The sequence below is a fragment of the Physcomitrium patens genome, chromosome 22 (genome assembly GCF_059467195.1).
Source record: "Physcomitrium patens ecotype Gransden chromosome 22, ASM5946719v1, whole genome shotgun sequence".
Lineage (NCBI taxonomy): Eukaryota > Viridiplantae > Streptophyta > Bryopsida > Funariales > Funariaceae > Physcomitrium > Physcomitrium patens.
In genome coordinates, this window is record NC_143431.1 from 14,360,692 (window position 1) to 14,374,942 (window position 14,251).

A 14,251-nucleotide genomic window follows, 5' to 3' on the forward strand; every position below is an offset into this window, starting at 1 on the left:
TAAAAAAATTAATGCTCAACTTACCTGATCCTCAAACATTGATTCAAGCAATTGACTTTGCTGTGAAGTGAGACAATCGCCTTTTTGAATTCCGATCTGAGAACCGTACAAGTAGACCTCAACGTTACTATAATTCAATGGCAACACCAACACCTCTTCAACAAATACATACGGAAGTAGAAGATATGCAAATTGATGCAGTACGTTTCAAACCTCTTACTGAGCAAGAAAAGACTTGTCGTTGTCAAGAAGGATTATGTTTATATTAAGGAAAACCAAAGCACACTGCTCAACATTATCCAAAGAAACGACGCAATCACAAAATGAGGAGTATGGCTGTGAAAGAAGATAATATGTCAGAAAATGAGTTTGTCCAGCTACAATAGGGACCGTGCGGCTGGAACCTTGCACAACTTCTAGTAAAGATCCTATTCTCTCCTCAGTGCCTTCTCCTTCTTTTACATTAAATATTATTATAGGACCTAAACATTACAAATTCTTTGCCTTGTTAGATTCAGGAGCCTCAGCGTGTTTTTTAGATGAAGAATTTACTAAAAGACATAGCATATCTTTAGTAAAGAAAACTAAACCTGTTCATGTAGAAGTCATAGATGGTCGTCCATTGTCTTCTGGAAATATTACTCACGAAATCCTTCCTATAGAAGTAATAATCAATGGTCGTAATAGTTTTGTAGTATTTAATATCATTAGATCTCCCTCTAATCCAGTCATTTTAGGTTTATCGTGGTTAGAAAAATACAACCCTCAAATAGATTAGATTTCTCGAACTCTTACTTTCTCTAAAAGTATAACTAACAGTGTAGTTAATCAAGTAGAGAGTCAAAAGTCCAATTCAATTAAACCCGTATTTATAGGTGCAAAAGCTTTCTTGCATGCTGTTATAAAAGAATCACCATACATTATTTATGCTACACCTGTTTCTACTGGTGAAAAGACTTCAAGTGGCATTCCAAGCCAATATCAAGAATTTCAAGATGTATTTGAAAAAAAGAATGCGGATACACTTCCGGAACATCGTCCCTATGATTGCTCAATTGACCTTCAAGAAGGAGCACAACCGCCATTCGGATCAATCTATAGTTTATCACAAAATGAGTTGGCTGAACTCAAAGAGTATATTGAAGAAAATCTAGCCAAGAATTTCATATGCCATTCTAAATCTCCGGCAGGAGCTCCAATTCTATTTGTGAAGAAAAAAGATGGATCATTGCGGATGTGTGTTGATTATCGAGGACTCAAGAAGATTACCATCAAAAATAGGTATCCACTACCTTTAATATCCGGACTTCTTGATCAGCTGAATCAAGCTAAGATCTATAGAAATATAGATCTTCGGGGAGCATACAATCTAGTACGCATCAAAGAAAGAGATGAATGGAAGACTGCGTTTCGAACTAAGTATGGACATTTTGAATACAACGTCATGCCTTTTGGACTTACAAATGCACCAGGCGCTTTTCAACATCTAATGAATGATGTTTTTCGAGAGTTTTTTGACAATTTTGTGGTATGTTATCTAGACGACATCTTGATCTATTCTAAGAATCCAAAAGAACATGAACTTCATGTTCGTCGTGTGTTACAAAAATTAAGAGATGTACGACTTGTTGAAACATAGAAAGCATACTCCACACAAGTAAGTTAGGACCAGCAAGGTTGCACTTTAACAAATAGAGTGTGGTATGAGATAATTCTTCCTATGCCAACCCTTTCCTTATAGATTAGTACCAAGGTACCAAGTGCTACAATCCATATGAGATATCTCCTAGGACTAGCCCTCCCCTTGTACTCTAGTGCACTATAGACCAGCACCTTATTTTATGGGATATCCCTAACAACACTTGTATTCTATTGACCATTAGCAACTACTTAAAGAGTTCTTTTCTCAACACTCCTACTTTGCTATTGGTCAATTAGCTATCAATCCTAATGCCTTACTCAACTTATTGTGTCTTTCTCTAACTAAGGCTTTTGTCAACAAATCAGCCAACATGTCTTTGGTTTCACAATACATCATATTAATAACCTCCATCTCTATCTTCTCTCTTATGAAATGATGCTGAATATCAATGTACTTACTTCTTGCATGATGCTTTGGATTCTTTGCAAAAGCAAGACATCCTTGATTGTCACACCTCAATCGAGTAGCCTCCAATTGCACAAGTCCAATATCTTCCACTAACAACCTCAACCAAATTGCCTCCATTGCTTTATGACTTGCTGCTAAATACTCCGCCCCTATTGTGGACCTTACAATGTTTGGTTGTCTCTTGCAATTCGAAGATATGGTTCCCACTCAAACAAAGAATACATAGCCCATTGTTGAACTTCAATTGTTTGCATCTCTCTTGGTTCTAAGCACCCACTTACATCCAATTATTGTCGAAAGATGTGGTTCTTCTACCATTCACCTTGTGGTCTTCTCTCACGTGTTGGATATCTTCTTTCATGCAAAGAAGATGAGCCTTCTTGTACCTCTTGCTGCCTTGTATGGCTCATAGAGTGCTTTCTCTTACTCATTGGTTGGTATTCTTCATCTTCATTCTCTTCATGGTCCTTGTTGTAACTTGCTGGAATTAAGGTCTTCATAGTATTGGGCTCTTCTATCATGGCATCTTCCTCTTCTTCTTCACTTTGAGAATGCTCTTCTTCATCTTCTTGTTTGTTTGCTGGAATTGAAGATGTGTCCACAAACACACCACTACTCCCACTTGGACACATCTCCCACTTTTCACTACCACTCAAAGATGGTATCCTCATGGGTCCACAAACATCGGAATGGACAAGCTCCAGCAATTGGTTTGTTCTTTCAGCAACTCCACTAGGAAATGGTGTCCTATGTTGTTTGCCTTGAATGCATCCCTCACAAGCAAGATTCATGGTAGAATGGCCAATGTCTATGCCATTTACCTTGGATTGAAGCCCTTTCATGCTTTTGGCTTTCAAATGCCCAAGTCTTTGATGCCAAATGCCCATCTTCTCTTCATTTGATGGAAATTCAGCAAAGGCAGCAACCTCCACTTCATTGATCCTCTTGCAATTGATAATATAGAAATTGCCATTCCTAGTCTCTTTTGCTACTTCTTTGCCTTCCATGGTTCTCACAAAACATCCATTCATATTAAATTGCACTTTGTACCCATTAGTTACAAGTTTACTCACCGAAAGGAGGTTCTTCTTCATCTTTGGCACATGCAACACATCTTTGAGAGTGATTCTCTTACTTATGCCCTTCACCACCACCTCGACTACAATGGTGCCTATTCCAATGGCTTGTACCATACAATTATCACCTAACCAAACCTTGGTTGCTTGAATTGGTTGATAAGTGTTAAATGAACACTTGTATGGAGTCATGTGTTTAGTACATCCAGAATCCAGAATCCATTTGCTCATATCAAGCATAGAAGGAGTTTGTTTTGCCATGAATGCAAAGTCTTCACCTCCATGGTCATGAAAAGCATTATTAGCATTCTCTCTTTCTCCTCTCTTTGCCTTGAAACAATTTCTAGCAAAATGGCTTGGTTTTCCACAAATGTAACAAGTTTTAGGAAGATAACGTTGAAAAGGGGCACTTGCCTTACTTAGTCTTGTAAATAGTGCTGATTGCTCCCCAATAGACTCCTTTTGCTTTCTTTTGGTCACTTCATGGGCTAGTCTTGCCATTACATAGTCCAAAGTGAGGTCTTTCCTTGAAATGGACTCCAATGCCACAATGAGGGAGGAATAGGAGTCCGGAAGGCTTGAGAGCAATGTCATCATAACATCTTCTTCAAGTAAAGGCTTGTCAACAACAGCAAGTTGGTTTGCAAGTGCTTTTACCTTATTCATATGAGCCATGAGATCTTCACCTTCTTCCATCTTCACGGTGAAGAATTTTTACCTTGACCATAGCACATTGGAGAGATTCCTACTTTCATAGACATTGCAAAGAGTCTTCTATGCATCTGCTGCCCCTTTGCAAGAAATGACATGAGCAAAGTTGCTTTCATCTAAATTGGTGGCAATTATACCAAAAGCCTTCTTCTCTCGTCTTTTGAAGTCTTTTTGCTCCTTGATACTTGCCTCTACCCCAGGTGCAAGTTCCTCCTCATCTACTATCTCCCAAAGATCCAATGATGCCAAAAGTAGCTCCATTTTGGCCTTCCAGTGGTAAAAGTTGTCACCTCTAAGTTGTCCAAATTACGTCTAAATGGTGGAGAATGGTTTGTAATGTGATTTTATGACTTTCAAATGTCTCTCTAACGTCACTTCACTCAAAATGACTCACTTTCTCATAAAACTCTCAAATACTAGTGCTCCTTCAGCAAAGACACTATCAAGGTCTTGCACTAAGCTCATATACTCACAAATCAAGGAGCAATGACTTCAACAATTCACTAGCAACACTCTACCATAAGATCTCAACCACCAAAAACAAGCAACAAAGAAATAATGTAAGAACAACTTACTTGGTAAGAGAATGTGGGCCCATAACCTGTTGAAACATAGAAAGCATACTCCACACAAGTAAGTTAGGACCAGCAAGGTTGCACTTTAACAAATAGAGTGTGGTATGAGATAATTCTTCCCATGCCAACCCTTTCCTTATAGACTAGTTCCAAGGTACCAAGTGCTACAATCCATATGAGATATCTCCTAGGACCAGCCCTCCCCTTATACTCTAGTGCACTATAGACCAGCACCTTACCTTATAGGATATCCCTAACAACACTTGTACTCTATTGACCATTAGCAACTACTTAAAGAGTTCTTTTCTCAACAAGACTCTATGCCAAGATAGAAAAGTGTGTATTCCACACTACTTAAGTCGATTTCTTAGGTTATATCATTTCAAATGATGGACTTATGATGGATCCTAAGAAAGTTCAAACTATTATAGGCTGGAAGATCCCAAAAACGGTAAGAGATGTTCAATGTTTTTTGAGATTTGCCAACTATTATCGGATCTTCATCAAAGACTTCTCTCGAGTTGCAGCTCCACTTACACGTTTGACTTGTAAAGACAAACTCCAATGGAATCAAGAAGCGGAAGTTGCTTTTGAATCTTTGAAGACAGCGTTTGTTTCTGCACCAATCTTGTATCGTGTTGATTTTTCCAAAGCATTCTTTATGGAAACAGATGCATCGAACTTTGCTCTGGGTGCGGTTTTATCACAAATGGAAACAGATGACAAACTTCATCCAGTAGCCTTTCATTCAAGAAAATTCTTAGCAGCAGAAATCAATTATGAGATCCATGACAAAGAACTTCTTGCAATTGTAGATTCTTTTCAAGAATGGCATCATTATCTATAAGGCGCTTCTAGTCCAGTCACCGTGTATACAGATCACAAGAACCTCGAATATTTTATGTCAGCATGTGTATTAAATCGTCGCCAAGCTCGTTGGAGCCTGTCTTTATCAAGATTCAAATTCATCATCACTTATCGGCTAGGAAAACAACAAGGTTTATCCGATGCCTTATCTAGACGTTCTTATTTTGCACCAAAAGAAGGAGATGCAACTTTTGAGCAACAAAGAACGGTTCTCTTGAAGCCGGAATAATTTCATCTTCGAGCAATAAAATCAACATTGACTATTGATTTAACTTTCCTTAAGCAAGTCCAGTTAAGTATGTCTTCAGACCTTCTTCTTCATGATATCAAGAACAATTCTTCTAAATCTCATGATCCATCTAAATTTGAATTCAAGAACAACCTACTCTATTTCGAAAGACGCCTATATGTTCTAGAAGGAGAAGCACGTTTACGTGTTCTTCAAGCTCATCACGACTTCCCAGTAGCAGGACATTTTGGATATAATAAGACTTTGGAGCTGATATCTAGAGATTTTTGGTGGCCTCAAATGTGGAAGGCAGTTAAAGATTTTGTACAATCAAGTGATATTTGCTCAAGATCAAAAACTCCTCGTCATCGACCTTTTGGACTTCTTCAGCCATTACCCATTCCAGAACAACCATGGTCTTCTGTTTCTTTGGACTTCATCACGAATCTTCCAATCTCAGGTTCTTATGACTCTATATTCGTGATAGTAGCTCATTTTACCAAGATGGCACATTTTGTACCATGTACAAAATCTATCACAGGTGAAGAAACAGCTAAGCTCTTTCTTGACAATATCTATCGCTATCATGGATTACCCAAGGATATTATATCAGATAGGGGAACTCAATTTGTATCAAGATTTTGGCGGACTCTTTTCAAGATTCTTAAAGTGGATATAAAACTATCTTCGGCATTCCATCCTCAAACTGATGGACAAACGGAGCGTGTTAATCAAGTTTTGGAGCAATATTTAAGATGTACCATTAATTATCAACAAGATGATTGGACAACTCTTTTGCCATTGGCAGAGTTTGCTTACAATAACACGGTACACTCTTCTACAAAACAAATACCTTTCTATGCTAATTATGGTTATCATCCACGACTTGATACTTTTGACTTTTCAAAAGTTGATAATCCTGCTGCGAAAGATTTGGCAATTCATTTATTAGAGCTACATGCAACGATGAAGGCGCAGTTAAAAGAGGCTCAAGAACAACAAAAGGCCAATGCGGATGTCTATCGAAAGGAACAACCATCATTCATCTTGGGTGATAAGGTATGGCTACTTCGTCGCAATATCAAGACCACTCGTCCTTGTGACAAGTTGGACTATCAAAGGCTGGGACCATTTTCTATTTCTAGACAAATCAATCTAGTTCCATATCGTTTAGATCTACCAGAGTCAATGAAAATCCATCCAGTATTCCACGTGCTTCTTCTTGAACCATACAAGACAATGGACATACCAAGAAGATGACAAGCTCCACCTCATCCTATAGAAGTGGACAATAATGAAGAGTTTGAAGTAGAAGAAATCTTAGATTCAAGGCGGTGCCGAAATAAATTAGAATATCTTGTCCATTGGCGCGGATATGGTATTAGTGAACGCACTTGGGAGCCATTAAAGATTCTTGCAAATGCAGCAAAGGCGGTGGAGGCTTTTCATCAATGACATCCATCAAAATCAAGATGAAAACCTTCTTTATAAAAGAAACAACATCTAGGCAAGATAACATTCTACTTTCAATTCTTATTCGTAGCTTCATTGTAGTAGTGGCGCTCAGGAGATGGAGAACCAACAACCAGTGGATTCAACTCAAGAGCCTTCATTTGCTGACCTACTGGACGAGACATTACGATTGTCACAACCTTCAAGATGACGCAATCGAGATGAAGATCTTCAAGAACGACATGTTCTTCCTCGAATAGATGGTGAGATACAATGCGATTGGTATCACGATTTGTGAAGGGACTCCCGATGTTTGGTGATTTTGCTAGAGGTAGGAACAACTCCTGATGGTATTCCAAATATTCTATTCGAAGGAAGTTACAAAGGCCTCAACAATGATCAAATAACTGGGTGGTCTTCCCGCCCTGGTATGGGACACTACCGATGGTTGAGAGGCCCTATCAATCATCTTCGAAGAGAACAGAGATCAGAGTATGTGGTGAATACAATTCGTCGCATCATAGATTTCCTCAACATATGATGACCGCTCCTCGTGGAAATCGTCCCTAGAAGGGGGGGTAATGTCACGGCCACAATCATGTAAGCTAATAATTACATATAGAAATAGATAGAAGTAAGTAAAAGTATGTAAAAGTAAGTTAATTCTATAATATTTAATATAAAAGCTTCCTAGAAACTTCCTAGACGTTGCTTTGACTTCATAGGTGTCTTTAATTGACTTTTTGGATTAGAAACGTGGTCAACAAGTTGGCCATGTGCCACACATGTTGTTAGCTTGAAGATCAAGCTAACTATGTGGCCCACACGTAGAAAAACTTGCCTTGTAAGTCGAGGCATGTGCCCTACAAAGTCAACACATATTGGAGGTCCTATAGAACGCCACCACGTAGCTCTTAGTTAGATAGTATATATAGAGATAAGAGTGAAGGCTTCTTCACTCTTGTCAACTCTTTTCTTGCTTCTAGTCTAGTTTCAAAGGTCTCTAGTTTTCTTGTCTTTTGGCAATAGCCATTCCAGTTCCTCTTTCAATATATATACTTATTTATATATATTTTGTTACCTTTCTTTGAGTGAAGGCTCACTTGTCTGAATTATTTTTTTCATCGAGTTCTTGTCCTTGACACTATATGCCCACTTTAATAGGTTGGTGCTATTTTAACTAGAATTATTGATCAATGAGAAATTTGTTGAAGGATGTGTTTTCAAAATAATATGTCTAAGAATTATAGTACCACTGAATGATTTGTATTTTGCTAAAAAATATTATTGTAAGATTTCATTATTATTATCATCATTATTAATATTTTTAAGCATGTATCTATTTTTAATTCTAAAATATAAATATTTGCCAATCTTTTATTAAAAATAATCAACTCATAGTTGTTGAGAAAATGTACCAATAAGTTTATATATATCTTAGATAACATTTAATACAACTACTTAATTCATGGTCTATTATCCTTATCTTCAATAGAGAATTTTAAATTTCAACTAGAAATGGTACAAGCAACAAGTCAATGTGCAAGATTTTTAAAATTATTTTCTGTTGTTTTCTTCTTTTTTTTTTAAAAATATATTACTTACTATTAAGTAGTGTAATTATTAACTTTATAATTTGAATAATTTTTCTTATATGTATTTTATTAAAAAATTGAATTAAAGTGTTTTTAAAAAATAAAAAATATATTATGTTTTTGATACATGTGTGTGTATATATATATATATATATATATATTACCTCTAAGAGTTTTTACAACATTAAATAAGTAAGAAATAATGTAGATAGATATCAAAGTTTTGAGGTATCTTAATAGAAACATTAATAATACTCCATAAATTGTAATTATATGTGTTTGGAATGCTTAACACACTCCTTTATTGGATAAAATGATACATATTTATTAGTCACCAAAACATCAAGTGGTTAGAAAAAGTTATTAAATATGATATTTAAAAATAAAAATAAAAAATCAAATATGTAGTTGGAAAAATTCACTTATAGCTTATTAGATTAAATCAAGTAGGAATTTAACAACATGTAATTAATAGTAATAATAATTGTAATGAGTTATTTTTATTATTTTTAAAAATATTAAAAGATTTATAGTTATATATATATATATATATATATATACATAAAAACATTCATACATATGTATATATATATATATATATATATATTCCTATGAATACAAGTTTATTTTTTCAAAAAATTGATGTATTTCATATTAATAAAAAAGAATGTATATCAAATTACTTAGAATATTGATGGAAAATGTGGTTCTTGCTGATTTTGTGGATAAATATAGAAATATCTCAAGTATCATTGGATTATGTGGTTTGTCTTTGGATTCATTAGTAGTTGTTGTTTCATTGTAGCAAGGAAATGAAATGGACAAACTTAAAAGTTTCTAAGAGTTTTTAGTAATTGCATACTTTATTACACAATGATTGTTCTGAAATTAGTCATAGAATAATTTAAGATTGGTTATGTACTTGGCAAAAGTAGTGAATAATAATTGAGATTAAACCATAATATGAACTAGGGTGATTTAAGTTTTAAAAAAATATGTAGAAATCTACAATTGAAATAAAATAATCTAACTAGTAGCATTAAAAAGTAAAGTTCTTAAGGATAAAAAATACAACATATTATATATACATAAAAGTTGATTGTACATTAGTATTATACTTAAATTATACATAAAAAATATTAGATATATCAATGGTAAAGTTCAAAAAATATCAATTCATTTAATATATATATATATATATATAGGAGGTTGTTAAAGCCACATCTCACATTACCAACTCATGATCAATTCCATCTATTTCCATCTCCATCCCTTGTTCTATGTCTCTAATTCTACATTTCCAACCCTTGTGCCTCATTCCCTATCCCCGCCTCTTATCTCCCAAAATTAATCATCACATGGTTTGAGAGAAGTAGGTTTAACAACTCTTTTTTTACATTAGTAGAAACTAGTGCTATTAGGCACTATAATCTTTGGCACATCCAATTATTTCCTTGTTCATCCATGCTTTCTTGTTCCCATGTTCATATATTCCCTTATTTCTATATTTCCTAAGTTTTTCAAGTTTCTCATGTTTTCTTCTTCACAAGTAATCATAATTCTTTTTGTCTCTTCGTATTATATCTAAGTTGTCTTAGAAAGAGAGAGAGAGAGTGAAAAATACATATAATTAAAAAATCAATTATTTTAAATCATAGCTATTAAAAATACTACTTTAAATATATATATATTTTTAATATTATTGTTAAAAATTATAGATATAATTTATAAAATATGCTTGTATTTTTTAATAATAAAATCATAAAATAAAAAATTAAATAGAAAAGTATTGTAACATCTTGAATTTAGATTAAAATCTAAATAATATATTGACAAAATAAAAGATTTTTTTAGTCTTGTCTCTAATTATAATAATTATTTTTAAAATATTTCAACGCCCATAAAGCTTGTAGCACAAGTATCTAAGGTTTTAAAACTTTACTTTCAAATTCTTGAATATAGAATGAATTTCTAAAAGATGTTTGTATAGTACATCTATGTACATTGATTCTTTTAATCTCCACCTAAAAACTTTTGTTGATACTTCACAAGAGTATTATCACCAATTCAAACTATTTGTATAATCTTCTATTTATTTTTACTTATTTTTTTTTTATTAAAATAAATGTAATTTCTTATTAAAAAAAATTATACATTTTGTATGTGATATGATTTAAGGACTTTTAAGATGTATTGAAAGAAATCTTGTATATACATAAATCTTCTATTTTTCAAATGATCTTGAAAAATGTATATACTTTCTATTTGATTTTATTTATAGTCTATTTATAGAATTAACAGAAAATAATATTGAAGCATGTTAGTATATATCTACACAAGAATAGAAACTATTCGGTTTCAAATATCTTTTATTAGTGTATTAATAATTGTTAACTTTGGCTGATATTCAAAATATAATTGAAGAATAGAAACATATTTAATATGTACAATTGAAACATAAATATTGTTCATTCAATATTAAACCTTTGTTATCACAATAACAAAACATGTTCCTAATTTTTTTTAATAAAATGCAAATTTTTTTGTATAATATTCATTTATTTATTTATTTATAATTATGAATTTTGGTTTGAGATTACTGCTAAATTAGAATTCAGAATAAATTTCAATAAATTCGCAAATGTGTAATACGTATTCAAAATTGGTTTTGCATTTTAGCTTTACTTCCCTAACAAGAATACATTTCGTAATTGAATTTGGCTAAATTATTTCAAATTTATTACTTTTCATTAATCAAGAATTAATTTACTTTCTAAAAGGTTCATCCAATCTCATAGTTTAAGAACAGACTAAAAAATGTAGCCAATTAGCGTTTTTCTAAAGCACACACCAATTGATTTAAAGAACAGATGGTAGATACACAATAAAAAATTAAATACTCTTCAGTTTATACACATAAAAAATAATAAAAATAAAAAATCGAAGTAAAATTTTGATATATATAAATCTCGATGCAATTAAAATTTGAAAAATTAGAGATTTATTTTCAGAAAAGTAAATGAATTTTATGCAATGTGTTCTTTGCATATCTCAAAAATTAATTATGAGAAAAACGTGATTTGTAAATATCTGAATTATTTTACATGTTAATTCAAAGAATATTTTAGGCCATCAGAATGTTTTTACCTTTTCACAAAAGACTATATATATATATATATATATATATACTTAATTTTAGCTTGTTGTCAAAAGTAAAAATAATAATGGTAGAAATAGAATCATTCAATTTGTGTTTCAAAATTTCTAAATCACATACATAAATTAATAAATTAATAATTTTAAATCATATTAAATGTTGCTTATCCTAGGTGATGCAAGGATAATGTAGAGGTAACTAGGTACCTGGGTAGAGAGAGAGAGAGAGAGAGAGATAATGCTCCAAGTAGGTGGGGGTTGACGTGGAGCCCAAGGCCATGCCATGCCATGCCATCGAGAAAGAAAGAAGGGCGGTGGAGGACGAGGAGGACGAGCTGGAGCGGTGGGAAAAGCAACGGAGACGCGGATACAGGGCCCCCCACGGTTATGAAGCCCCCTACCCCTTCCACCCGGTTGGGGAATGAATTAGGGTTTAGCGCCCCTCTTCTCTCCGTCCACCTCCTCTTACGGTGCCTACCTCACTGCTCCGACCCCTCTCGTGTCCACTCTCTTTCTCTCTATTTTTGCTCTTTTCTCTCCCTCCCTTTCCTCGGAGATCAGGCTACCGCCGCTTCTCCTCCTCCTCCTCTGTTCCTCGCCCTTTTCCCTCTCCCGGCGCTCCTCGACACCATGGTGCGTTAGTGCTCCTCGCTTCCTTGCTGCCACAGCTTTCCTTTTCACTTTGGGTCTTTCCATGTTTCGAGGTCCCCCCCCCCTGGTTTATTATTGAGCTTCTAGTTTTGTGCCGCTCGCCCTACAGAGGGATCCTCTGCAGTCCTTGAGGACGCCGATTGACACTTCCATCTTTCTTCTCCGTTTTGGCAGCGGCTGCTTAATTGAGTGGACCTTCTGTCTAGTATGCTGTAGTCAATAGCATGGGACGACTCTTTTGGGGTATACTTTTGTAAGAGCTAGTCTGAAATGATAGATTTTAGGGTGATGTTGCTAATGAGAAATGCGGTTACATTCCTTTGAGAGGCATGATGTGTTGAACGGTCTATGGTTGATTGAACGGTCTATGATGATTGAACGGTCTATGGTTGATTTGAATACAGGTGCTCTCCAACGATATCGACTTGTTGCACCCTCCAGCGGAATTGGAGAAGACCAAGCATAAGCTGAAGAGGCTTGTGCAGTCTCCCAATTCTTTTTTCATGGTAACGATGTCTTATTCAGAAAACAGAACCTGGGAGTCCGAAAGTCTTAAACTTTTGTAGTAGACATTGGCTTGAATCATTGAAGTCAAATCACTCTTGTGAGGCCTTATCGCTTGCCTAGCCGATAGGAACCGCCTTAAGTTCTCGTAATTGTTATCAGGTTTGATGAAGATATCTACCTGTATTTTATGTACAGCATAGAGTGAAGGCAGGTAGATTGATAAAGAAGATTAGATTTCTGGACCTAAAAATCATCAATCGTAGGCACTCTCTTTTCTGGTGGGATTTCCATCCGCTAATGTTACAATAATTCCTGAATTATTAAGCACTTGTTGTCTGCTACTCACATTACTTGATTGTGTTGTACTTCGGATCAGGACGTCAAGTGTCAGGGATGCTTCAGCATGTAAGTTCTCCACCTTGCTGGTCCCGAAGTTGCCACTCGTTGTGTTGTACAATTATTGTTCTGTTTCAGACTGCGACTATTACATTGCCTAAATTTGGAATTGATTAGAAATCTGTTACTAAGTCCGCTATATTTGAATTTGCAGTACGACCGTCTTTAGCCACTCCCAGACTGTTGTCTTGTGCGGTAGCTGCTCTACGGTTCTCTGCCAGCCCACTGGTGGGAGGGCTCGCCTAACCGAAGGCTGCTCCTTCAGGAAGAAAGGAGAGTAAAATTCTAGATATGAAGGTAGAGTTTAGGGGTATCAATTAACAGATTTTGCTAGACTCTGGGCAATTAGAGAGGTTGTCCGAGCTACTGAAGGCAAGTGTTCAATGACAAGTTATTTTGGATCCCATACCAGACTATTCACGTGTGCTTCAGTGTACTCCAACCACCATCCGTGCTCCTGGTGAAACTAGGTCACTCGATGCAGACTGAAGGTAAACCCTGCATGTCCATTCGATCATGTATTAAATTTGAGTGGGTTGAGTTGCTCTGTGTCGCGTCAGACATTTCACTGAAACTGTCATTGGAAGTGAAATTGGGTTGTTATATGAGGCAGTTGAGTTGCTGGTCTTTCTTAGTGTAGCTCGATGCTCTCGCAACCTTGTTTTTGTGCAACTGCTGCTATTCTATACGTTGGTAACGTCGTTGTTATCCGCACTGGAAGTATCGTTCTTTTTTCTTTTTTTCTTTTTGACACAAAAACGGGGTGTACCTGATGCATTAACGGAGGTGAAAAAGTACAGTTAACTACCTAACTCCATGTGCCTGAATTGAAGCCAAGAGTACTAGAACAAGGCGCAACTTCTAAAGCAAGTTTAGTTACAATTTTGTGTATGATCACCACATTGAGTTCTATTTAATTATTCTGT

General features: G+C 35.0%; 1 protein-coding gene across 1 annotated transcript; it reads left to right on the forward strand.

Annotated features, from left to right (window-relative positions):
* Window positions 1–12,307: 12,307 nt before the first annotated feature.
* Window positions 12,308–13,790, forward strand: LOC112275043 (uncharacterized). Its single transcript, NM_001378506.1, has 4 exons — window positions 12,308–12,404; window positions 12,827–12,928; window positions 13,306–13,334; window positions 13,480–13,790. Exons 1-4 carry the CDS (start codon window positions 12,402–12,404, stop codon window positions 13,604–13,606), a joined length of 261 nt encoding a protein of 86 aa, NP_001365435.1. The 5' UTR covers window positions 12,308–12,401; the 3' UTR covers window positions 13,607–13,790.
* Window positions 13,791–14,251: the final 461 nt, after the last annotated feature.

Coding starts and splice junctions, on each gene's coding strand:
- LOC112275043 (NM_001378506.1), top strand. Junction 12,929..13,305: donor CTCCCAATTCTTTTTTCATG/GTAACGATGTCT, acceptor ACTTCGGATCAG/GACGTCAAGTGTCAGGGATG. Junction 13,335..13,479: donor TGTCAGGGATGCTTCAGCAT/GTAAGTTCTCCA, acceptor TTGAATTTGCAG/TACGACCGTCTTTAGCCACT.